General features: G+C 45.9%; 1 protein-coding gene and 2 non-coding genes across 5 annotated transcripts; all 3 read left to right on the plus strand.

Annotated features, from left to right (window-relative positions):
* The first annotated feature begins 1,321 nt into the window (after positions 1 to 1,321).
* Positions 1,322 to 17,635, plus strand: TRNAU1AP (tRNA selenocysteine 1 associated protein 1). 3 transcript variants are annotated; one of them, XM_053964688.1, is made up of 10 exons: positions 1,345 to 1,435; positions 4,176 to 4,258; positions 4,366 to 4,463; positions 5,196 to 5,295; positions 7,812 to 7,864; positions 8,475 to 8,606; positions 11,425 to 11,544; positions 12,998 to 13,160; positions 14,026 to 14,059; positions 16,248 to 17,635. In XM_053964688.1, the coding sequence occupies exons 3-10, from the start codon at positions 4,378 to 4,380 to the stop codon at positions 16,382 to 16,384; spliced, it is 825 nt and encodes a 274-aa protein (XP_053820663.1). In that variant the 5' UTR covers positions 1,345 to 1,435; positions 4,176 to 4,258; positions 4,366 to 4,377; the 3' UTR covers positions 16,385 to 17,635. The 3 variants fall into 3 exon arrangements, with proteins under 3 accessions (XP_053820661.1, XP_053820663.1, XP_053820662.1); XM_053964687.1 differs by having other exon boundaries at positions 4,176 to 4,252; XM_053964686.1 differs by lacking the exon at positions 4,176 to 4,258 and having other exon boundaries at positions 1,322 to 1,435.
* A 4,421-nt stretch (positions 17,636 to 22,056) lies between these two features.
* On the plus strand, positions 22,057 to 22,199 carry LOC128800001 (small nucleolar RNA SNORA16B/SNORA16A family). The gene has a single exon (XR_008434901.1). It is a non-coding gene; the product is annotated as a small nucleolar RNA SNORA16B/SNORA16A family (small nucleolar RNA).
* A 592-nt stretch (positions 22,200 to 22,791) lies between these two features.
* LOC128800002 (small nucleolar RNA SNORA44) lies at positions 22,792 to 22,922 on the plus strand. Its single transcript, XR_008434902.1, has one exon. It is a non-coding gene; the product is annotated as a small nucleolar RNA SNORA44 (small nucleolar RNA).
* Positions 22,923 to 23,040: the final 118 nt, after the last annotated feature.

Raw genomic sequence — 23,040 nt, forward strand, 5'->3', positions numbered from 1 at the left:
GGGAAACCTCCACCCGACACCGGCGGGCTCTTGCTGCCCTCTCCCGGGACACGACCGGCGGAGGCACCGCCCGGCTCGCCCGGAGACCGAACAACCGCGGCGAAAATAGCGCGGAGGCTTTGAAGTGTCCCTGTCGCCGGGAGCTGGATTTATGGCCTGCGGCAGCGCCTGCACAACCACAGCCAGGGATTCAGCCCATGCCTGGTGTTCCGTAACAGGGCACAGGGCTCACCCGTGACGGGAGATGCTGAAATTCCAACCGGCTCTCGGGATGCCGAAAATACCAACCAGTTCTCAGGCTCACTCGTCTCTGCTCCGTCGGTATGAGGGGGTTCATCTTCTCCAGGAATTGCCATCCTCGCTGTCGAAGGCCTGCGGAAGTAAACAAGAGAAGAGGATCACACCGTACCCAGTCCAACCCCGCGTCCCGGGCTGATGATCCCGAGGATGGATCTCCTATCTGTATGAAGAGGCAGTGGTCTAAGCTCAGAGCCCCAGTTTGGCTGGGATTTGAAGCTTCTGATGCACCCCATTGGGTGGAGGGGAGCCGGGATCGTGGCCTCTCACAAACCTCTCTACCAGAAAAAAACCCCCACAAGTCTTTGGCCTTCCAACATTGTCAAACACTGTCCGACTTTGTAAACCCTGTGCCAGCTCTGACAGCAGTGGTGCCTTGAAGAGATGACCAAAGTGCTTGTCACAGCATGAAGCTCTGTCAAGGGAGGGTTAGGTTGGATATCAGAAAAAGGTTCTTCTCCCAGAGGGTGCTGGGACACTGAGCAGGCTCCACAGGCAGTGGTCATAACCGCAAGGCTGTCAGAGCTCCAGGAGCGTTTGGACAATGCTCTCAGGCACAGGATGGGATTGTTCGAATGTCCTGTGCAGGGCTAAGTGTTGGTCTCGATGATCCCGGTGTGCCCCTCCCAACACAGCATATTCTATGATTTTTTTTCCCTGATATCTGAATCTCCTGTCTCAGCTTAAGGCCATTTCCTCTTGCCCTCTCACTGCTTGCCCTTCTCACTCTAGAAGAGACCGTTCCCCCCCTCACTCCAGTCGCCTTCCAGGTAGCTACAGTTGCCCCAAAGTCTCCTGAAGTTGCCCCAAACCCCGCCCGCTGCCCCCGGCTCCCTCCCGCGGCTGTCGCTCCTCCTGACGCCAGGGGGCGCTGCGGCGGCAGGGGCGCCGCTCTCTCCGCCCGCCGGGGCCGCGGAGGAGGCGGCGGGGCCGGCCCGGGCGGCGGCGGGAGGGACCGGGGGAGGGACCGAGGGACCGGGGCACCGGGGGTGGGACGGAAGGAGGGGCGGCGGCGGCGGCGGGGCCGGGCCGGGCCGGGCCGGGCCGGGCCGGGCCGGGAGGTGGAACAGCGCGGCCCCGCTGAACCCGCCGCGGGGCCTGCGGGAGCAGCATGGCCGCCAGCCTGTGGATGGGGGACGTGAGTGTCCGGCCGGGACCGCGCGGCTGTGTGCGGGGGGCGGCGGGGCCACGGCGGTACGCGGCCGGGCCGGGGCGGGGCGCGGGAGGCACTGACCGTCTGATCCCGTCACTGACCGGCAGCCGCACAGTGACGCTCTCCCACCGACCGACTGACGCCCTCTCATTGACTCTGGCACTGACTGACACTCTCACACCAATTGATGCCCTCACTCTGGCACCGTCACACCGACTGTCTGACACCATTACAACAACTGACAGCCTTACTCTGACTGACTGACACTCTCGCTCTGACACCCACACAACAACCGACAGACTGACGTCCTCACAGTTCTGACACCGTCACTGTGACTGCCATCTGACACCGGCTGACCCTCTCCCTGACTGACTGACCCCTTCACACCCCTGACACCCCCACACTGACACAGCCTCAGGGCCCCTTACACATTCAGATACACCTAAGCTCCCCAGGTGACATTCACGTCATACACTCCTGTGCATGCTGACATGCTCACACAGGCTGACACACACACTCAGACATAAACCCCAGCCTGACAGGCACATCTGTGAGCAGTTACACACACACCCCAGAGTGACCCTCATTGCCTGCCTGCAGCCAAGTCACAGCTACACTTACACCAGTGTCCCTGGTGGTCAGACACATGCATGGGCACCAAAAAGTCTCACACTTCCATACTCTTAAGAGGCACTTACTCCCATACTCACAGCGTGTACACTTGCATGCTTTGAGGATTTATCTGCTGTTTTACCTGCTCAGCTGCTATAGGCATTTACATGCTTACATTGTGCAAGGCAATTTACACACACTCGTGGTTGTGCTGCTAATTGTGCTCACACTTGGAGGCACATTTGCATGCACTTTTCCAAGATTATCCCTCACAACCTGCCCCCTATATGCACACCTTTGGGTGCACTTACACCCTCATAGGGATTTTGACTGTCCTACGTGCACGCACGTTCGCAAGCACTTACACTTCCTGCTAGGTCCCTCATTCCTGCCTCTGTGTGTACCTGGCAGGAAGAGCACCCGTGTGAAGCACACTCACAGGTGCTTCTTCACCCAAGGGTGTCTTGCTGCCCACTCCCGTGCACACTGTAGGCACACTGACAGTGATACACAGCCCACAGTGTTCCTTGTGTGCCCTTCACACACCCTCACTCTTGTGCCCTTGTGTCCTTCACACTCACTGCTGAACACACACTTTCACACACGTGTACTCACCCCAGCATGTTGTAGTGCCCTGCCACCCAGCCACACTGCATGTGTGTGTGTGCTCAGTGTGTTGTGGTGCCTGCATTGCTGCCAGTGTGGTACACTGTGACACACACATGTGGTCCCACTGCTGCCTATAGTGTCTTTGCTGTCTGTCACACATTTGTACACACCTGTGCGCCGCACTCCACTATGCGTATACGTGTCACAACTTCCCCACCACCTGTTTCTTGGACGCACATCTTCCTTCAGCCCCTTTCTTGCAGCTCACACCAGCACAGTCCTGCTTGCATGTAGTGTTCCTCATCTCTCACGTGTGTGTGTACACACAGCCCAGCACATCCCTGAGAATCCCACTGGGTACTTCTCTCCCACACACACACTCGGCACACTCAGTTTGCCACATTATCAAGGTGTCCTCTACTGCCTTTACTCCGTGGAGTCTGTTCTCCCTTTTCCACACACAGAGGGTTTTCTGTCACCTCTCTACCATAAAGCCTATCTTCTTTTTCATCACTACTCTCACAAGCAGGCCATGGCTCTTTGAGCCGTACAGACATATCCAAGCAACTGGTTGTCTTTACAAATACAGCTTTCCTGTACACACACACAGCCAGGATCACCCTGCGTGGCGCGTCTGTGCAGGGTGGTGCTGCTTCTGCTCCTGGGACAAGTCAGTTCCGCTTCACACTCACCTCCACAGGGCATCTGCTGCCTTTTACACGTGCAAGTGCAGTATGGTCACCTACTTTCACATACTGCACAATCTGTCACACACACAAGTGGTGGAGCCACCTGGAACCTGACAGACAAACAAATACTTGAGGGCTGTAGGTTACTGTGAGCCACCTGTCTTACACAGGTAAATACATGGAGCTATATATATTTTATACATACATTTTTCAGCTCCATGTTACCTGTCGCACACACTGCTCCCCATTTTCATTTTGGCTAGTTCCCTCCTCCAGTTTCTGTTATACACAGAGGTGCCCTGTTCACCCAGGCTCTTCATAGTATATTTGATCCAAATTCCAGCACCATCTCCTACTTGTCAGTCCCTTACACCACGCAGACACCTGCTCTCCAGCATGTTCACATGCACCCTTACCTGCACAGTGCGGTCCTTCTCTGTGACATGAACACGGTCAGTGCTACCATGGGCAGGATGAAGCGTAGAGCTGCTGTGGGACGCGATTCCAGGGCTTCCCCCAAGTGCTGCCCTGGTATCTCCGGGGTTGTGCGAGGCAGACAAAGCTCTGCAGACCCCTACCGCAGGTCCACGGGGTAGTGTCACCTGCCACGTGCCACCTGGGGTCGTGCCACACCTGTGTATCCACAACGTTGGCCCAGCCTTCGCTTGCACCTGGAGAAGGAGCCTGCCACCTTCTCCCCTGCTCCCTGTAGCGAATGCTCAGTTTGTTGCTGTATGTTTCTGAGTGGCTTTTGTCCTTCTGTGAAGCTCCCTGTTCTCTGAAATTCATGCTGTCTCTTGGGTTCCACTTTGCAGACTGTTGAGCCTGGTTCATGCATGCCTGCTGGTTTTGAGTGGCATCGACCCTCTTAAATGAGTCTTCTTTTTGAAGTGTAAGGGTAAAATCCTTCTCAATAATGTTTTAACTGCTTAGAGGGATATTGACACATATTCTCTTTTTTGTAGATGCTCTGATCTAACTTTCTTTCTTTTTTTGCTTTTATAGCTGGAGCCCTATATGGATGAAAACTTTGTTTCAAGAGCCTTTGCCACCATGGGAGAGCTTGTACTGAGTGTAAAAATCATTCGAAACAGGTTGACAGGGTAACTGTTTCTGTTTGTTCTCCGAGTGGATTTGGACTGAAGCATTGCTGTGGTCCTTCCATATCCGAGTGAATTTTCCCTTTGAGTTTCTCACCATTGCTGCCACCAATATGGGAATATTGATGAGAGCAATGGAGAGGGCACTGCTGGCTCTTCAGCCTTCCCTCAACAAACAAGGTTTGGTCCTCATCCTGCAGTGCTCCAGCACTCAGTCAGAGCGATGTATGTATCTCATTCCGTCTCTCTGGGAATTACACCTCCCCAGGCTTTGGTCACTAGTCTGTAGTGCAGCTATGTGATGCTAACAGAGGTGGGAAGTCTGACTTCATTTGAAATAAAATGAGTGATATATGCAGAATAAAGTAGTTTCATTCTTATCCATTATTCTTTTAAGTGTTGTAATTTCAGTTTTCAGTAGTTTAAACTTGGGCGGGCAAATTGATGGTCAGTGAAAGTAGGAAGTAAACTGTAAGCTAAACCATTTTCTGTGTGCTTATGTTGACCTGACTTATGGTAAGTAGGGGCTATCCCTTGAGATCCAGCTTCTCTTTGGTAGCTAATATTTATATTTCTTTATTTCTTTATTTATATTTATATTTCTTTAAAAAGAAACTGTTCTATGTATTGCAACTATAGCAAATTTCCTACCAGTTATCTAAAATACAGCTTTCCTCATCAAATGTGTTTTAAGTTTATAACTTTTGTCTCTTCTCTTCTGTGTTATGTGTTCAGAATTCCAGCAGGCTATTGCTTTGTAGAATTTGCAGATCTAGCTACTGCAGAGAAATGTTTACACAAAATCAATGGAAAACCACTTCCTGGTGCTACACCGGTGAGTAAATGGGATCAGCCAGTTTAGAACCAAAACTTGGAAGGAACAGATAGTGTAGAATGTGTATTTTTAATGATTACAGATAAATTCAATAGTTAGCAAACTGGGATTCTTCTTTGCTTTAGAACTGAAGTTATGACTATAAAACTGTTAATGTTCTTGCTCAGAAAATTGTTGAGAAAAACCACTGATTTCTTTGTGACTGTCTAGATAAAATTCAGGTGTACAAGTGTTGTGGGGTGTGATGTTTTTTATATCTGACCATTGCTGCTGTTACCAAAGTTGGACTAATCAGAAACCTGAGAAGAACAAGGAAGAAATTAGACTGAGTATAGTATATGTCTGCCACAATTCTTCCATCCTCTCTCCTTTTGTACAGTCATGGAGCCACAGAGTGGTTTGGGTTGGAAGGGACCTTAAAGCTTATCATATTTCATCTCCTACCACGGGTAGGGACACCTTCTACTAGACCAAATTGCTCCAAGCCCCATCCAACCAGGCTTTGAACACTTTCAGGGATGAGGCAACCTGAGAATTTAGCTGTGTGTGTTGTTACATGTGTACAGGATGAACTTGCAAGTTCACACGGTCTTTTGAGTAACATTGATTGGCAAGAGAAACATGACTATTAATCTTGCATTGTTCTTGGCCCTTAGCAAACAGAAGTTACTCAAACCTCTTTACAGTGGAGAACAAGACAGAGTATTGAATAATTGCAATGCATAACTAACATCTCCTCTACATAAAAGCTGGGTAGTTAGGGAGAAGAGGAGGAATAGGCAGAGAGGCTAATTTTAGGATGTTGACTCAAATATGTGGTAGATTAAAATGAGACGGCTGACACAGCTGTCTGTTATACCCACAGGAGTTAGCTGCATTAGCTGGGGTGACTGATTCATAAAGCAGCTCTAGAATCACCTCAGTTACGGTGTGATATACAAGGTAAATGGGTTCCTATTTCAGAGTAGTTAATACCCGGAGTAGGAGACTGGGAAGTTCAGATTGAGCTATTTAGTCAACGTTCCTGACAGGGTGACGTACCCCATTAAAAGGAGTTGATGAGAGGCCTGGAGATATCTGTTTCACGTGTTTGCTCATGATTAAGGCAAGCTGATCATCCTGGATGCCTTCTATAGTCACTGGAGAGACAAAGAGCAGCTCTTGCAAGGAGTAAGATAATAATGGAAGTTTGGTGTTGGGAATACCCATCTTGCTTCACAGTTTTGTTCAAAACACAGTGCTGTGTGGAGGGATGATTTGCACAACACATGGAGAGAATTACAGATGTCAGGCAGAAATCCAAAGCAGCCCAGATCAGTGCACTCAGCAGGCAACTGCCCAGCTCATCCTTTGCATTTAGAGAATTTTGTTTACAGAAAACTTGAGTATGGGTCATGCTTTTATTTATTTTTAAATACTGAATCAGTCAAAGGAATAACAGACAGCCATGGTGCTGGCGCTGTCTCTCTTTTCCAAGCATTGGTGTTCCCAGTTCCCATCTGAGTGGAAGTACTCTCAGGTGTCTTGTTGATTTTAAAGCCAGAATATTGCAGTGAAGAGTGAGATCCAAAAAAAAGAAAAAAAAAAAAAAAAAAAAAAAAAAAAAAAAAAGAGATCTAAGTGCTTCAAAGTGGAATCTGAATTTTATGTTAGCTTGTAAATGATCCACAGAAAGTTGTGTAGTAACAGGATTATAGCCTAGAGTTAAGTCTGTGCTCTGTTTCCCAAGAATTATTTACCTGTTTTTGAGGGAAGGAAATCCATCATACAAGGTCCAGGAATACACTAGGCTCTTCACTGTACTGAACAAGTACTGTGATCTCTAGGGCATTTCTGATTGTGATCAGAAATCCTGATTTTAGGATCTGAAATCCTGATCCTGAGATTAGCCCATGATCTCGAAGAGCTGATTCAAAGATCTTGGTCTCCTTAGATCTTGGTCTAAACTGAGATATAAGTTGGGTAAAAGTTGCTAAAAGTATGGTAGGCTGGGGACAGAGAGTTCTAGATGTGCCAGAGGGCACAAATCTGGGTTGCTGGGAAACTTGTTTCAAAAAGAAATTCAGATGCAAAATTTAAAGAGGGCTGCAGTGTCCAATGTAGTTATTTCAGAACCTTTTAATTTTGAATCTTACTAAATGTCTAGAGCCAAGTATTTAGCCACACTTCCAGACTCAGGTTGATTCCATTTTCCAGTGTGTTGGATTCTGGTATGCTAGTGTTTGTGTTAAATCACAAAAGTCCAGTAGTGGTACTGTCATTTCATTTTAAGACCTTAAAATTGGAAGAAATTTAACATTTGTTATTACTACCTCTGTTCACATTTTGATTTTCATTATTATATCTGTACTGATGCTAAATAAAAATGTGCTTGTTACCTTAACTGACTGGTCTGAAAGCATTGAACATGTGTCAGCATTAAGTTGTATTAAATCAGCTTATTGTATTTTTTCCCTAATTGCTTGAATTCACATGACAACATTTGAATGTATGGATTCATTTTTGCCTTGTTTCAGGCGAAGCGATTTAAATTGAATTATGCAACATATGGAAAGCAGCCTGATAACAGGTAAGTGCTCAATATTTAAATATTAATTTTGCCTGCTTAATGTCTCTCTATTAATTGCCTTGCAAAAATTATTCAAAATATGTACACCCAAAGTTCATCACTGCCAGTCTTTAGTAGAGGGAAGAGAACTTAGACTGCCAGTTTTGTGCTTTGCCCTGTGTGTGGCACAGCAGATTTATCCAGTGTCCTTTAAGGTATTTAAACTTTGTAGCATCAAAGTATCTAATTCATATATGATAATTTAAGATCTGTGTATTATAATTTGAGGTCTATGTATTGGAAATAGCATATCTATAAATGAGTTATTTTTTCTTACCATTTTAGAAATCAGAGGTATCCTGAGTAATAAGCATTGAAATAATCTTTAAATAAAAAGCAGTATTAAGTTGGTTGGTTGTGTGCTTGAATTAACTTGAAGAAGCAGTGTCAATCAAAATTTTAGTTAAGCAGCTTAACTGGTGGCACTTTAACGTCTCCATTAAATGGTCTTTTACTATCACTCTTCTCTGAGTTCAAATATTTAGGCTAAATGGTAACTGTCACTCAGCATGTCCTTTTTTTTTAATTTTTTTTTGATTGTATTTAAGACGTTTTCTTTTGATTTCTTTAGTCCAGAATATTCCCTTTTTGTGGGAGACCTGACTCCTGAGGTGGATGATGGGATGTTATATGAATTTTTTGTTAAAGTTTATCCATCATGTAGAGGTGGAAAAGTTGTTTTGGACCAGGCAGGAGTATCCAAGTAAGTTGTCTTTTATTCACTTTTTTTTTTTTTTTTTTTTACTTCACATATGGCAATAGAGAAGATAGAATGCAGCAAGGGGGAAAAATTTATTTTGGCTTAGATTTTAGTAATCTTAAAATATAGTGGGTTTGGCCATTTGCAGTTTGCTTGAGTTTTGATAGTCACTATGGGTATTGTCACTCTGTCAGGTGAGGCCCTTTGTGTGTTATTGCACTTCTTAAAATGCTAAAAAATATCTTAAGTAATCTTGAAACACTCTCTTCCTGGACTCTTGGATGGAATTGTGCTTTATAAACTTTAGGTTATTGAATGTATATTCCTGTGAGAGCTGTGCAGGTTTTCTTTCAAACAGGGTAGGGCACACAAAGCTGTGATTCACTGTCGGGTTCTCAATAGCTGCCTTGTTTGTCTTTCCTGAAAATGTCTTGCCAAAAACAGGTATCAAAAAGTTGGATTTCTTAATGTAATTAAAACATTTTCTAAATAGCATGAAATTAAGCTGTATTTTCCAGAGGAAGGAGCAGTTGGTGAGCATCCTTGTTTTCAAAGCAGAGCATGGCTTCAGTGAAGCACAATTTTCTAATATAACACCTGTGAGAATGTTGGGATAAGATATAGGCTATGGCTATATCTTACTCTTAGACAGGTTGGTTTGAAGGAATCTCTGGAGGTCTCTGGTCCAGCTCCTAACAGGACTGTAGCCAACACTAGATCATATCATCCATGAATGGTGTAGCCTGGAAAACCTCCCAGGATGGTGTTAACTCAATCTATCTGGGCAGCCTGTTCCAGAGCTGCACTCCTCCCCTGTCATGAAGTTCCTCTTCATGTGCATCTTGAACTTCTTGCAGTGCTACTCAGTCTCTCTGGCTGTTGGGTCCTCATGCTGTCATTGCCACCTCCCCTGGGACTGACACTGCTCGATTGGGCTCTGCGTGCCTTCTGCTCCTTCTCAGTGTAAACCCCACAGTTCCTGTTGTGCTGCACCTGCTTCAGTCTCTGTCTGTAGAACAGGTGTTCGTGCTGCAGGTTGGACTATTAGCTGGGTTTTGGGAACTGTGCATATGTGCAGACCTCAAGGAAAGGGAATCTGTGGTAGCTTGGGAAGTGGGGAAGGAGCAGGGACTTAAGAGTCCTGTTTCTGGGAAGAGCAAAGCTGTCTCCCCTGGCAGTGCCAGAGTGTTGGTGCCAGGGGCTTTGTTGGGACTTGTGCAATTGCTGAAAGCTGAGGCATCTGCAGGTGTCAGTGTGATGTGAGAGAGGAGCTTAGGGCTTGTGGACATGCCCAGTGAAGCCCTGGCCCTTCTAGCCAAGGCTAGTGGATCAGGAAGGCCTCCTCCCAGCACCTCTTGTCCAGACAGGAGAGGAGCTTGGAGCGTGGTGCTGTGGTGTTGTGCCTACTTCTCTGCTTTCTGCTGAGGGTACAGGTGCTGGGGCTTTTCCAAACTTCAGGGCAGGACAGAAGGTCTGTAGGGAGGTCCTGGCCAGGAAGAAATTATTTCTTTCCTCACCAATGGTTTAGCCATTGGTGTGGAACAGCTAAATGTCTGGAAGAGTTGGAAGAATCAGTGTCTGGAAGACTTGGAAGAATCACTGTCTCCCTTGCAGCACCCAGTATCTATTCCTGTACACTGCATCCATCTCTATTTGTGTCTATTTTGGAACTGCCAGTCTTCCCATTTTCTCTTTCACACTCCTGGTCCCATCTGAAAATCTGCTGGAGTCTTTTGGCACTTAGAAACTTAGTTGCGTTTGTGTGTGTACACCTTAAACTGACTTAGAAGTTGACTTGCACTGGATTAATTTGCCATAATCCTTTGGCAGAGGGCAAGTTAAATGAATGTGGGTCTGTGTAGAGTTTTGCTTGTGTTTAATAATCTAGTTTGTATGTAGAAACATACCTGTATATATATATATAAATAAGATATTTGGACTTGTTGTGTGTGGAGCTTGCTGTGCAAGGTACTACATTTTCTGGGGCATGAACTGCTCTGAAATACCTGCCACTGGAGACCTCCCATGAGTAGTAGGTAATGCTGCTTTCAAAATAGCACATTACTTGGTGCTTAGCAGTTCCCACAGAATAGATAATGCACTGTAAATTTACACCCTTGCTTACGGCTCGTTCCTTTCCCCAGGTAGACAAGCCCTTCCCTCCCAAACTTCTTCCTTTGCTTAGATGGATTCCTCTTACCCTCCCACACCTAAGTCTTTGATCTTTCTGCTGCGTTAGGCAGCCCATCCCATGATGGGATCCTGGCACTGCCCTCTTGGATGCTGTTGCATTGCTTCTGACTCACTACAGCATCAAAATCCCACGCAAAGGACCGTTGGGGTTGGAGGGAGTTGGAATTTTCTGTCTGGCTGACGTGCAGTTCTGACACATCACAGTGAAGGCTTGTTGCAGAGTCCAGGGGTTCTGGATGTACTGTCCCTGTTCCAGCTGCGCTCTTGAGAATATCAGTATCCTCCCAGCAGAGATCTGGGGCTTTACCATGTGTCAGTTCACGCATTTCAACATGGCTTGTGTCAGCTCACTTCCAGTTCCCCAGAATCCACTGGCACAAGAGCTACTTTGCCTTGACAAGCCCTTGAAAGTACTGCCAGAGCTTGGACATGTGGCTTCAGGCATTCTGGAAAAGCAGCTGGAAGGCAGAATAATTTCATCTCTCCCAAGAGCAGGAACAACAACCCTAATGAACAATTTTGTTCACTGTGTTTCCCAAACCAAATCAAACTTCACTGTAACTAATTTTTATAACATGGCATTGCTCTTTGGGGTTGGTTTCATGTGAGTTTTTCTGTGTCTCTGCAGAGGTTACGGGTTTGTGAAATTCACGGATGAACTGGAACAGAAGAGAGCACTGACCGAGTGTCAGGGAGCTGTGGGGTTGGGCTCTAAACCTGTACGCTTGAGTGTGGCTATACCAAAAGCGTGAGTAGAAGAACAGCTGGACATTTATGTGAAAAATCACATCTGGTTTTAAATGCCTTTTAGTGCTTTGGATACATGTCCTGGATGTCTCCATCACAAAATGAAAGAATACCGATGAATATGGGGAGTATCAGAATGCCCAGGAGTTCAAAGAAATTATAACATTAGCTCAATACTAAGCATTTTACACTGTTTTGAATTGTATACATTGTTAAATCCCTACACATGCGCACACACTGTAGTTAAATATGATTGTATTTAAAATGTATGTTCCTTTGCACTATATTGAAGTTGTTTAAATCTTCCTAATGATGTCTGGATAGCAAAGCTCAACTACCTTGCTAATTCTGTTATGATATCTACTACATATAAGACTTTTGGGGCAAGGATTAACTTTTTTTTCTGTGTTTGTTCAGAACCTGATACAATGAGATCCTGGTCTGACTTGGGGCTCGTAGCACTAGGGTAATACGAATCATAGTAATTGCTCCCTATTTGAATAATACTTAGATTTTCAGTGACCTCATAAGTCTTGGGGGGGAAAAGGAAGAGAAAAGCAGAAAAAATGGGTGCATCATGGTGAGAAGATTGATGTTTCCTTCTTCCTGCTTCTCACTAATTTCATCATTAGTAAAAATAGCTTTATGTGTGCCATATTTTCATTTCTAAACAATATTTGTCATCTCATTATTTCAAATCTTGATAGTTAGGTGGAATGGTGTTCTTTTGAATGCTGCCACTTCCTGAAGTGGCAAGGAATAGGAATTTTAGTCAGTTTTCAGAGTATTTATTTTTTGATTACTGGTAGTTCTTATTTCATTAACTTTTTTCCAGTCTGTGCATTGAAGACCACCTGGTTCAGAGAGAAAGGAGACAAGTCCTTGCTTAGGTTTCTCTTTGACAGTGGCAGAAGGGAGAGCTTTTTCCATTTTACAAAAGAAAACTCAAGGTTTTTTGCCAGGCTTTAAGTCTTTAACTCTTCACGTAAAGCAAGACTCAGTATTTTCTCTCAGAAAGCTGCAGATCATTTAAGTTCATCCTCTTTACCAGATGGAAGAAGGGACTCCAGTATCTGGACTGTGGTTCAGGATTGTTCTAAACTGAACCTCATAGTCCTGAACTCTTCTCTTCCCGGAGCCAGGAAGTGATACTCAATTAGCTCATAAAGAATGAAAGTAATGTTTATTAATGAAGAGGAATATGAGTACAGGAAAGGGTATTAAATTTAAACCACTTCTTTCTTTATGCAAATGTATGCAAATAATAAATATTGCTGCAGTAAATAATGAATATATTTTAAAGATAGAAATTTGCTTGTTAGACTAAGCCTTGTCTCTTTACCACATTGTATCTTAAGCTATTTCACTACTTTTTTCATACTTGTTCTGCTCTATTTTATTGCTATTTTAAAAAACGGTTTATTGCTATTTTTATCCTGTTTTATTTTTTGAAGCAATCGTGTGAAACCAATGGAGTACAATCAGATGTACAACTATAATTACAACCAGTATTACCAACAGTATCACAACTACTACGCTCAGTGGGGGTACGACCAAAACACGGGCAGTTACAGCTACAGCTACCCCCAGTATGGCTACACGCAGAGCACCATGCAGGTATGGTGGGATGGGAACATGTCATCTTCAGCTCTGAGAATCACTGAATGTCCTGAGCTGGAAGGGACCCACAGGAATAGAGTCCAGCTCCTGGCCCTGCCCAGGACACCCCAACAATCCCACCCTGTGCCTGAGAGCTCCTGGAGCTGAGGCAGCCTTGCAACCATGAGCATTCCCTGGGGAGCCTGTTCAGTGCCCAAGCTCCCTCTAGGGGAAGAATCTTTTCCTGATATCCAGCCTGACCCTCTCCTGACACAGCTCCAGCCGTTCCCTCAGGTCCTGTCCCTGGTCATGGAGATCATGGAAAGCAGAGATCGGAGCTGTCCCTCGGGAGGAGCTGCAGACCCTAATGAGCTCTGCCCTCAGTCTGCTCTGCTCCAAACTGAACACACCAAGAGATCTTAGTATATACCTCTTCATAATGAGGTCTTAATATAGCTACTATTTAGTGTTTAGCCCCTGGTGTTTCCTGTTGCTTTATGGAGAGTATATTGCCGAGGTAAAAAAATGTCTGGAGGACACAAAGGGTCTCTTAGTACAGTTGTGATGGTAGAAGAGTTCTCTTGGTACAGGCAGTGCTCAGAGTCCGTTTGGGATCCTTCATAAACTTTGTTATAAAGGATAGAACACATCAGAACAGTCACCCCACTTCAACCATGGAATTTCAAGAACTGCCTCTGTTAGAGGTTTAGTGTAGGATCTTGCCCATGGAGTGTTAGGAATGGAACAGAGGCTTATGTGTGAAGGATTCTGTTGTAATAACTCCTGTATAAAAGTCAGTCTCTGACAGTACTAATCAACAAGCGATGTTTGCAAAAGAAAAGATAATTATCCACTGTCCTAAGGGGTTTGTTTTTCCTTGCAGACATATGAAGAAGTTGGTGAGGATGCATTGGAAGGTATATTTCTCAAATTCTGTATTGAAGTTGTCTGTATGTTCTGCACTGCTTGGAGATAGACTTTCTCAATTTGGCCCTAATTTCAATTTATGATATACCTTTATCTTCGAGTAAATCTGAGAAAATGTGTGGGTCACTATTGCCTAGAACAGTTGCATCCTGGTTTTACTGTTGCTGCTCCTAGTCTGAACCTGGTGAGGACTGAACATGTTTGACTTCCCCAGCACTGAGATTTTAATCTTCTGTAGTACTGAAATTTTTATCCTTTTTTACTAGGTTTTTTTTTTTTTTCTGATATGCTACCAAGAAAAAAGTAGATGTTCTGTCTTTCTGTAAAATCTTGACATTTAGAGCCCAGAATACTTCATTGTGCTTTTAGTTTACAAGTCAAAGGGAATAATATTAGTCACCACACTGAAAAAATATTTCAAGCAGTTGTTGCTTGAAATGGGTCACTAAACCAGATTGGGGTTTTAGATACCTGTACAAGTAGCTTTCACTTATTGATGCAAGAAACTATCATTTCATGCCAGCCATTTCAGATTTCTGTCTTAAGTGCAATACGCACTATGCACTATATCTTACTCTAGTCCTAAAAAAAAAAAAAAAAAAAAAAATTACATAGTAACAGATCTACAGGATCCACAGGTATGAGTAATGATGTGTGTGGAAGCTGTTAATGGCTCTTAAAAGCATTCTAGGAGAGCTTTCCTTTTGCTGAACCAAACATACCAGGACTAGGATTGGGATATCTCTGGATATTTCTTTTTCTGGTTGATTAAATGAAAGATTCCTACCTTTGTAGGAAACTCAATTCATGTATTGTCACTGTATCATTCCTTTTCCTTAAATCTCTTCTCCTGTAATGTGTTACAACATGAAGTAGCTAAAACCAAACATAGAATCCTGGAATGGTTTGGGTGGGAAGGAACTTCCAAACCCATCTTTATCCACCCACTACCATGGGCAGGGACACCTTCCACTTCACCAGGTCACTCCAAACCTGGCCTTGGACACTTGAAGAAATGGGGCAACCACAGCTTCCCTGGGCAGCCTGTGCCAGGGCCTCACCTTCCTCACAGGGAAGTTGCATGTTTAAAAACATTTTATTCCTGATGTGTTTTAGAGTCTTTCCATTCATTCAGCTTTGTTTTGAGAGTCATTCACTGACCTTTGTGATTGTGCTACTCTGATAACCTGAGCTTTGGGTTGCTGGTGTTGTTAGGTGAGCTTTACACCCTACAGGGGTTTGGGGAGTCCATCACTGTGCATTCAGAGCAGCAGGATTGGACCTGCACACTTGTTGTCCAGCTCCAAAATGCTTTCCAAACATTTCTTCCACATGTAAAATAGGGCTATGCTCACCATGATGCTGTGGTGCCACTGACACTCCCTTCATTCCTAACTGTGACTCCAGCTGTAGCTCCAGCTTGAGCTGCTGGAGGCTTTGGCAGATGAGTTCTGGTGACTGCTTGCAGCAGCACAGGATGCTCCCATCCATCTGTCCATCCATCATTTGTGACCTCACAGTGGAGGGAGCAGAAGGGAATGGGTGCCTCTGCCTCTGCTTCTACCCTTTCCATCAGGGCAAGCCCCTTCTGGCAGTGCAGGTGGCTGCACTGGGCTGTGAGGTGCAGGTGGGTGTTCCCTCCACTGGCTGTCCTGTGGGGCAATCACTGTTGTGAAAAGGGACATGTTTGGATGTAGTTATTCCTTATCTCATTGCAGAGAGATTGAGTAGGACTGATCTGGTCAGGTTTGTGACTGGGCAAGTGCTGGGAATGTTTGGTGACTCACAGAATCACAGATACTTGGGGTTGGAAGGACCTCTGGAGATCATTCAGTCCAATTCCCTGCTAATGCAGGCTTACCTGGAGTATGGGACACAGGAACACATCTAGGTAGGTTTGGAATGTCTCCAGAGAGGGAGACTTCACACCCTCCCTGGGCAGCTGCTCCAGTGCTCTGACACCCTCCATGAAAATAACTTCTTCTTCATATTGAGGTGGTTGCTCCTTGTCCTGTCAGTGGGCACCACTGAACAGAGTCTGGCACTATCCTCTGACACCTGCCCTGGAAATATTGAAACTCCCCCCATGTTTGTTTTAATATACCAACTTGTTTACAGGGTGGGTTTTTTCTGAACACCTTTGATGTGTGACCTACTTGTCTGTCTTTCCTCGCATAGATCCCACACCTCAGTTAGATGTTCACGAAGCAAACAAGCAGTTTATGGAACAGAGTGAAGAGCTCTACGATGCCTTGATGGACTGTCATTGGCAGCCTTTGGACACTGTCTCATCAGAGATCCCAGCCGTGTTATAGCCTCGTTGCTGAGGCATTGTGTCTGTGAGACATCCTCCCAGTGCGCTCCGGACTGTTATGCTGCCCCTGGATCCTGCAGTTGTGTGGGGTGGTCCTTTCCCCACCCAGGTCAGGTACTCAGAGTACAGGAGGACTGTGGCCTTTCCTGTAGAGAATAAGTATTGTAGGAGCATCACGGTAACCTTTATTCGTGGTGAAAATTAGAACTGCAACAGTTTTATTCCTTTTGTCTTGAAATGAACTCTTCATACTTACTGAGAATTGTAATTTATAAACTTTCAACAAGATGGCACAGGAGAAAGACTCTACTCCATCGTACAATAAAAAAGTTGGTCTTTTAAGTAAAATTACCCTTTGCATTTTGGTTCCTGCCCATCTTTCTGCTTTGCTGCCCATTCAGCTGTCTTAAGTCATTTGACCCAACGCTCATGAATGTGTTATTTCAAAAACGATCATTGTTGGACACCGCTAAAATGTCTCAAAATCTTTCCAGTGACTGGGTAAGGTTGCTGTAACTTGAGCATGGGATGAAAACTTATGTTGTGGTTAACTTAAGCTGTGATCTTGAGCTTGCAAGTTTGATATTCTTAAGCAATCAACCCAAAGAGCACTTTGGAGAGCAAAGACAGAAAGGAGTGTTATAAAGCTTTTACCTGGAGATATCTTGCACACCTGGCCTGCTTCTCTACCTGTGTTTGAGGAAATAATTCCCCATGAACCAGCAGTTTAAAACACTTTTTCCAGCAACCATATTTAAATATTATTCTGTGTATCATGCATTTATTGTTTTTTACTGTGGACACACCTTGATGGTCTCTTTGAGATGTTGAGCTTTTGTAGTGTCTTCCACTGTCCAGTCAGAGTGAAACTGAAGATCTGACAGAAAAAATAGGTCAGAACAATTGCATTGATATATTGTGCAACAAATGGTTGTTAACCTGGAGAGCGGTTTTCTCCTGGATGTTGTATAAGTTGGATGGACAAGCAATATATTTAAGCTGATATGTTGCATTAGAGGTGAAAGTGAAAATAATAGCACTTATATACCTGTTATAAGCCCTTTTTCAGGCTTTTGTGCCTTAAACTCTTGGAGAAATAGGAACAGAGAAACTACCTGTAATAAATGTCTATCCAAGGAATAGTTTGGTAACTGAAATTGCTACTGCAGAGCATTTCGTTGCCTCCCTGCCCATGTTGATACAGAGATTTGCCACAAAATTTAAATACTTTGATAAAGCTACTTCTACTACACCTTTGTTTGTGTCCATAATTATGACCTATTTGTCAGTCTGTGGTCTTTTTTATCAACTGGAAGTGGGATGTGAGGGGAATGGTGATGTGACTGGAGTTGGGTTATTCCTAACAAGTGAGCTAGGGGACTGCTGGACTCCTGCGTTCTCATCTGCTGTAATTTTCCTCGTGCTGTACCCCTGACTGTGCTGCTGTCTCACCTTCAGCTGCTCTGAATGTAAGGAAAGGAATGTTCCTTGTGCATGCCAGGAGTTTCAGAAGCAGCAGAAGTGGCAGAGAGCAGAGCTTTATATCCTCTGATGTGGCCGCTCAGCTCAAGACACCCCCTCTTCTTGGGAAGTTCAGCAGAGTGGCATTGCAGAAGTGATGTAAAGAAGGGCATTTAAAACACCTCCTAGGTCATTCTGTTACTGTGCTGCCCTGTGTGCCTGCTCTTCTTCTATTTTGGAGTTGTCTTTTCCTACCCCCATGAATTTTGGCTTTTACAATGTGGCCATCCCAGTTTGCTCCAGGGGGTGAAGCCACATTTACTTATCAATATAAATTTATTCAACTGTTCTCATCTGCCCAGCATTGCTGTCTGTGGAGTATTCCCTAATGCCTGGATAAACTACCTCTGTACAAGTCTGTCTCTAGAGGAGAGAGGACCAGGTTATCAGGGAACAGACAGCAGCCCTGTGGGAAAATCCTTTTGTGCTCTGCTTTTGTTTCGTGGTGGAAGGAAAAATTGTAAATATTAATCCAACCCATCCTAACCCCTAATTCCTGGGAGAGCTGGGCATGGACAGACCCTTGTGAGGAATAATTTGGGAGTGCAGAAGCCAGCAGAGATGAGCTGCTGACTCCTGTTTACTGGTGCTGCAGAGCTTGAAATAGCTCCAGCTTTTGTTTCACGAGAGAGGTTGATGTGAGGCTCTGGGCCTCATTCCCTGGAAGTATGAGCCAGGCTTTTAGGGTTATTTGGGAGAATGTCAGCCAAGATTGTGTGGAGCTGTTAAATCTCTGCATTGTTTGTTGTTTTTTGTTTTGTTTTTTTTTTAATATCACTTACTCATCTTAATGTTCATTTTCAGCTCCCGGCCATTATTGCTGTGTCTGAAGCACAGGAGAGACTTTTAGATGGAGCTACAAAACAGCCACCTCCTGGGATTTGTAAAGTTTGCCTTTTGGAATCCCAGTTAAATAGAGTGTGGGATTTTGTTTCTCCTGGATGGCTACAGGAAAAACCCATATTAATTACCATTTAGTGTTACACAGGATGAAAGACAAGGACTCCATGTAGTAAGGTAAATTCTGCTTTTATCTCTATGTGCTAAAGGCAAGAAGTTCAAGGCAGGTGATATCACAGCTCCCTGGGATGATGTAATTCCTGAAAATTGCATCCATATCAGCAACAGAGATCAAGAAGCACTCTGCCCTTCAGCAGGCAGGGTTTATAGCAATTCTAAAAACAACTCAAATATTCTTATTGTATTATTTGATGAAGATGCGATCATCCAATTTAGGTGAAATTGTAGGGACTCTGACTCCCATTTGAGTTACACAGACTGGGAATGTTCGGCAGAGCTGGAGGGACATGGGTGTTTTAAGGCACAGAGTGGGGATTTCCAAAGGCTGAGCTCTTTGGAAGGGGCCTCTTGCCATTAGCCTGTGTTTAATTAAAAGCTTGACAATACACATTGGGGTGGCCTATTGGTGATCCTGACCCTCTTCCAAAGGGATGAGGAGTCTGGAAGCATTTCTTTAGCAAACGATAAGAGGGCTGAAAGGGGCTGATAGTGATTTTTTTTTTTTTTTTCCCATGTGAGTCTGACTAGAGAAAATTCCTGTTACTTGGATCAGTTTCTGGAGACAGGTTCATATCCCACACACTGAGACATACACAACACCCTTAGGAATTTCTCTAAATCCCTTTTGAGGAACAGAGATAAATATTTGACTCTAATCTTCCTGTACTGGGTATCTTTACTGGCTTGTTAATCTTCAGCTTTTGCTAAACAAGATCCGAGAGAAATTTTTACCTTCCAGCCTTGCTCCCAGTGATCTTGTAAAGCATACTGGATACACCCATTTCTGGATTTAACTTGGGATTTGCTTAACCATCAAACTAATTCAGTGGCAGGATGGGGTATGAATTTGAAATGCAGTATCAGGAACTGATAGAGCTGCTTTGGGAAATGTCACTGACAGAGCTCACTTTCCTTTTTTTGCTGGTTAGAGCATTTTTTCAGAAAATATCTCTTTTTTTTTCTTCCTTAGTAATTATTTCAAGTCAAAATGTTTTTTCCAAGTGCAGTCAGTTTTTTAAGAAGGTGTTTGGGATCCTGCTCAGCACACACTCATTTTTCCCTGCCACATGGTGGGATTCTTGGGGTGTTCTGTGCAGTTCTGTTGGATTTGATGATCCACGTGGGTCCTTTCCAAATCAGGATGTCGCATGATTCTACCATTCAAAGATCATGCTGCCTCTGCTGTAAAATTTCCAGGGGAAAAGCAATGGTGGGTAACACAGTTGGTAGAGATTGAGAGCTGACCATGGCCAAGACTTGCTTTGGCCCCTTGATGTGTCCCAGGAAGCCATAGGCACAACAATCCACCTGGCTCACTAATGCACACCTGCTTTTCCTTACTGATAGTTTTCACATCCCTGTGCATTGTCTGCTCCCATCTGTCAGGTGGTGGGAACTGCAGCCTCTTCCAGCATGTGCTCCCTGTCCTGTGCTGTGGAAGAGGCTGGTGAGAGATTCTCAGGAGGTTTCATCAGGGCTTCGCTGACCGTGGACATGCAGTGGGATTTTCTCTGCCCCTCTTGGATCTCCATCCATCTTGTCATGGCAGGCTGAGGTCTGCTAGGCATCCAGTGCTTTTCATTGCTGCTCTTTGGGGATTCTCCCAGTTCAGCATTTGGAAGAGTCTCTTCCCAAGCAATGTTTGCCAAGGTTTGAATTTTTGGGGAAGGTAGATGTTTCTTCCTACAGTAATCTCCCAGGCTTTACTCTGCCCTAGGATTTGACATGATTTTTAGGCTCATGTTGTATCAGTGGCTGTGCCAAGGAGACTCCAGGGATTGCCTTGTGACTTGGCGGAGCAGCTGTGAGATCCATGAAGGAAGAGAATGGGAGCAGCTGCTTGTACCTTGTCCCTGACAGCTTTGGCAAGGGCTGTCTTGTGGAGGATTTGGCCACACAAAGTTTGGGGCTCATTCCCAGACTTAACCTTAAATGGCTGAAGGTTTATTTTGTTGCTGATCTGATGTGTTTGGAGGGAATTACCAGCTCAAAAGGCCATTACTGAACACTGGGAAATTTTTCATCTGTCCATTTGCTCAGAACAGATTAAAACATGACCATCCTTTTTGCCCTTTCTCCAGGACTTGGACAGGAAGCAGTCTCAGGCTTTTCCACCTGATTTCCCACTATGGCTGTGCCTTCAGCATCAGCACCAGCAGCTGTTCCAGCACTCCCTTCCAGCCCATTGACAGGTGCTGCCATTTTAAATCCTTTCCACAGTTTATGAATCATGAGCCAGGAGCCTTACAGAGGTATTGTGTTGGCAAAGAGACTTCTGTTTCCAAGATCCTTTTCTTCTATTCTCCGAGGGTGGAGTGTTGTTCCCCCCACCCCCCGCACCCCCCCCCCCCCCCCCCCCCCCCCCCCGTTCCAAAAGGGAGGAAGGAGTAGGGGAAATGCAGCTGCTGTTTTCAGCTTTTCAAAGAGCAACTCCTGGTGTGGACTTTGCATGGAGAAGGAGAGAGAAACTGTACTTGTCCCACCCGGACTGGGGAGTCATTTAGGTGGCGTGGGGTTGTGCAGCTGCTCCCAGTGCTAGTGGGAGTTGTGAATCATGGGATCATGAAATAGTTTGGGTTGGGAGAGGGCTGAAAACGGATCTCATTCCACCCGCTGCCATGAGCAGGAACAGCTGGCACTACAGCAGGCTGTTCGGGAGTCTCGTTCATCCTTCGGGATGGGGTGAGTGGGACGCCGGAAGCGGGACAGGCAGGAACGATGGCTGGGACTGTAGGCAGCGCGACCTACAACTCCCAGAAGCCTCTGCGCGAGGGCCCGGCACCAGCAGCCAATCGGAGCCCGCTCTATCGCACTATAAAAGATGGCCGCGGAGCAGTTTCCGTCTCTTTCGGCCATGGCGGCGAGCTGGGGAGGCCTTACGGCGACCGTCGGGGACCATCCGCCGCCATCCTTCGTCGCTGGGGCCCTCCTGCCCCTCGGCTCCGCCGCATCGGCGCCCTGTGAGCATCGCGTCCGGCGGCCGCGCTTCGAAGGCTGCGAAGGGCAGCGCGGCCTTGCCCCCGCCCTCCTCCTCAGGCCGGGCCCGGCCCCGGGTAAGTGAGGGACCCCCGAGGCTGAGCTAATGCCCTGTCCCGGGACAGACGGCCGCGGGCGGAAGAGCCCCCCGGACCCGCCCGGCCCTATCGAAGCTGCGTCTGTCGGTGCTGTGGTAGATGCAGTCAAAAAGGAGCCGAGAGCAAAGAGATTTTCCTCGACGGTCGCCGCTCAGTTGGAGCCCTAGTAACTGTCCGGCAACATTTCGGGAAAGTACATGGCCCGCCATGGGCTAAGGGGGTGTTACTGGTGCTGGAAGTAGGCGGCTGCCCCAAATCCCTGCCCCTGGGGTCCAGATTGATGCACGGGGGGGGAAGGGTTATATCCCGGCATGCTGTAGTTTGTTTTAACTTACTTCTCTTGCAATTTACTTAAAGCTCAAGACACTCTTCTTCCCCAGCAGCCTCCTGGTGTAGAAGGTGGTCCTGGGGCATGGGATGGCTGGTGACGGCCTCAGCTTTGGGCAGGTGAGATGGCTGACCCAGGTTCTGGAGTCCTCCGTTGAGAGGCTGAGAATTGGTTGGTTTTGTGGCCTCCCTGGACCCAGAGTAGGAGCCAGCAGCGTTTCCTGCCCCTCTGCTATTGGGCAGTGCCAGCACGTGCTGTTCCGAGGCTATGCATCCTCCATAGGGCTTGTCCTTGGGGCTGGGCCCTGCAAACTCCCTTAGTTCTTGCCCCATCCAGATCATGTATGGGTGAAATAAGGGCAATTTCTCTCTGGGGCTCGCTGGAAGCAGAACTGGGAGTCAACCCTGATACCAGAGCCAGTCAATCACTCTATCACAGGCTTTACCAGATAAACTCTGTGTTTACTTGCATGTTTATCCAAGACCTGTGGGTCCACACAGTAGCTGCAGGTCTCCAACAACATGCCAGAGCAATGGGAAGGTCTTTGACTGCTGGGCCTCTTCTGCCTGTGACTGTCACTCACCCCTCCAATACATTTTTGGGAATTAGGCTGTTCCTTGGTTGGGGTTCCGGGGTGGAATGAGTCAAAGGTATGTCCACAAAAGTCTGCAGCCCACTGCTGATACTGGGGGTATGTTGTGATGTCTTCCAGGG

This window comes from Vidua chalybeata, chromosome 25, assembly GCF_026979565.1.
Source record: "Vidua chalybeata isolate OUT-0048 chromosome 25, bVidCha1 merged haplotype, whole genome shotgun sequence".
In the NCBI taxonomy this organism is placed as follows: Eukaryota; Metazoa; Chordata; class Aves; order Passeriformes; family Viduidae; genus Vidua; species Vidua chalybeata.

Bases quoted from the DNA above. Each gene is read 5' to 3' on its own strand.
- TRNAU1AP (XM_053964686.1), top strand. From the start codon at position 1,409: ATGGCCGCCAGCCTGTGGATGGGGGAC. The intron at 5,296-7,811 runs GTGAGTAAATGG...GCCTTGTTTCAG, and splicing joins CACTTCCTGGTGCTACACCG to GCGAAGCGATTTAAATTGAA. The intron at 13,161-14,025 runs GTATGGTGGGAT...TTTTCCTTGCAG, and splicing joins ACACGCAGAGCACCATGCAG to ACATATGAAGAAGTTGGTGA.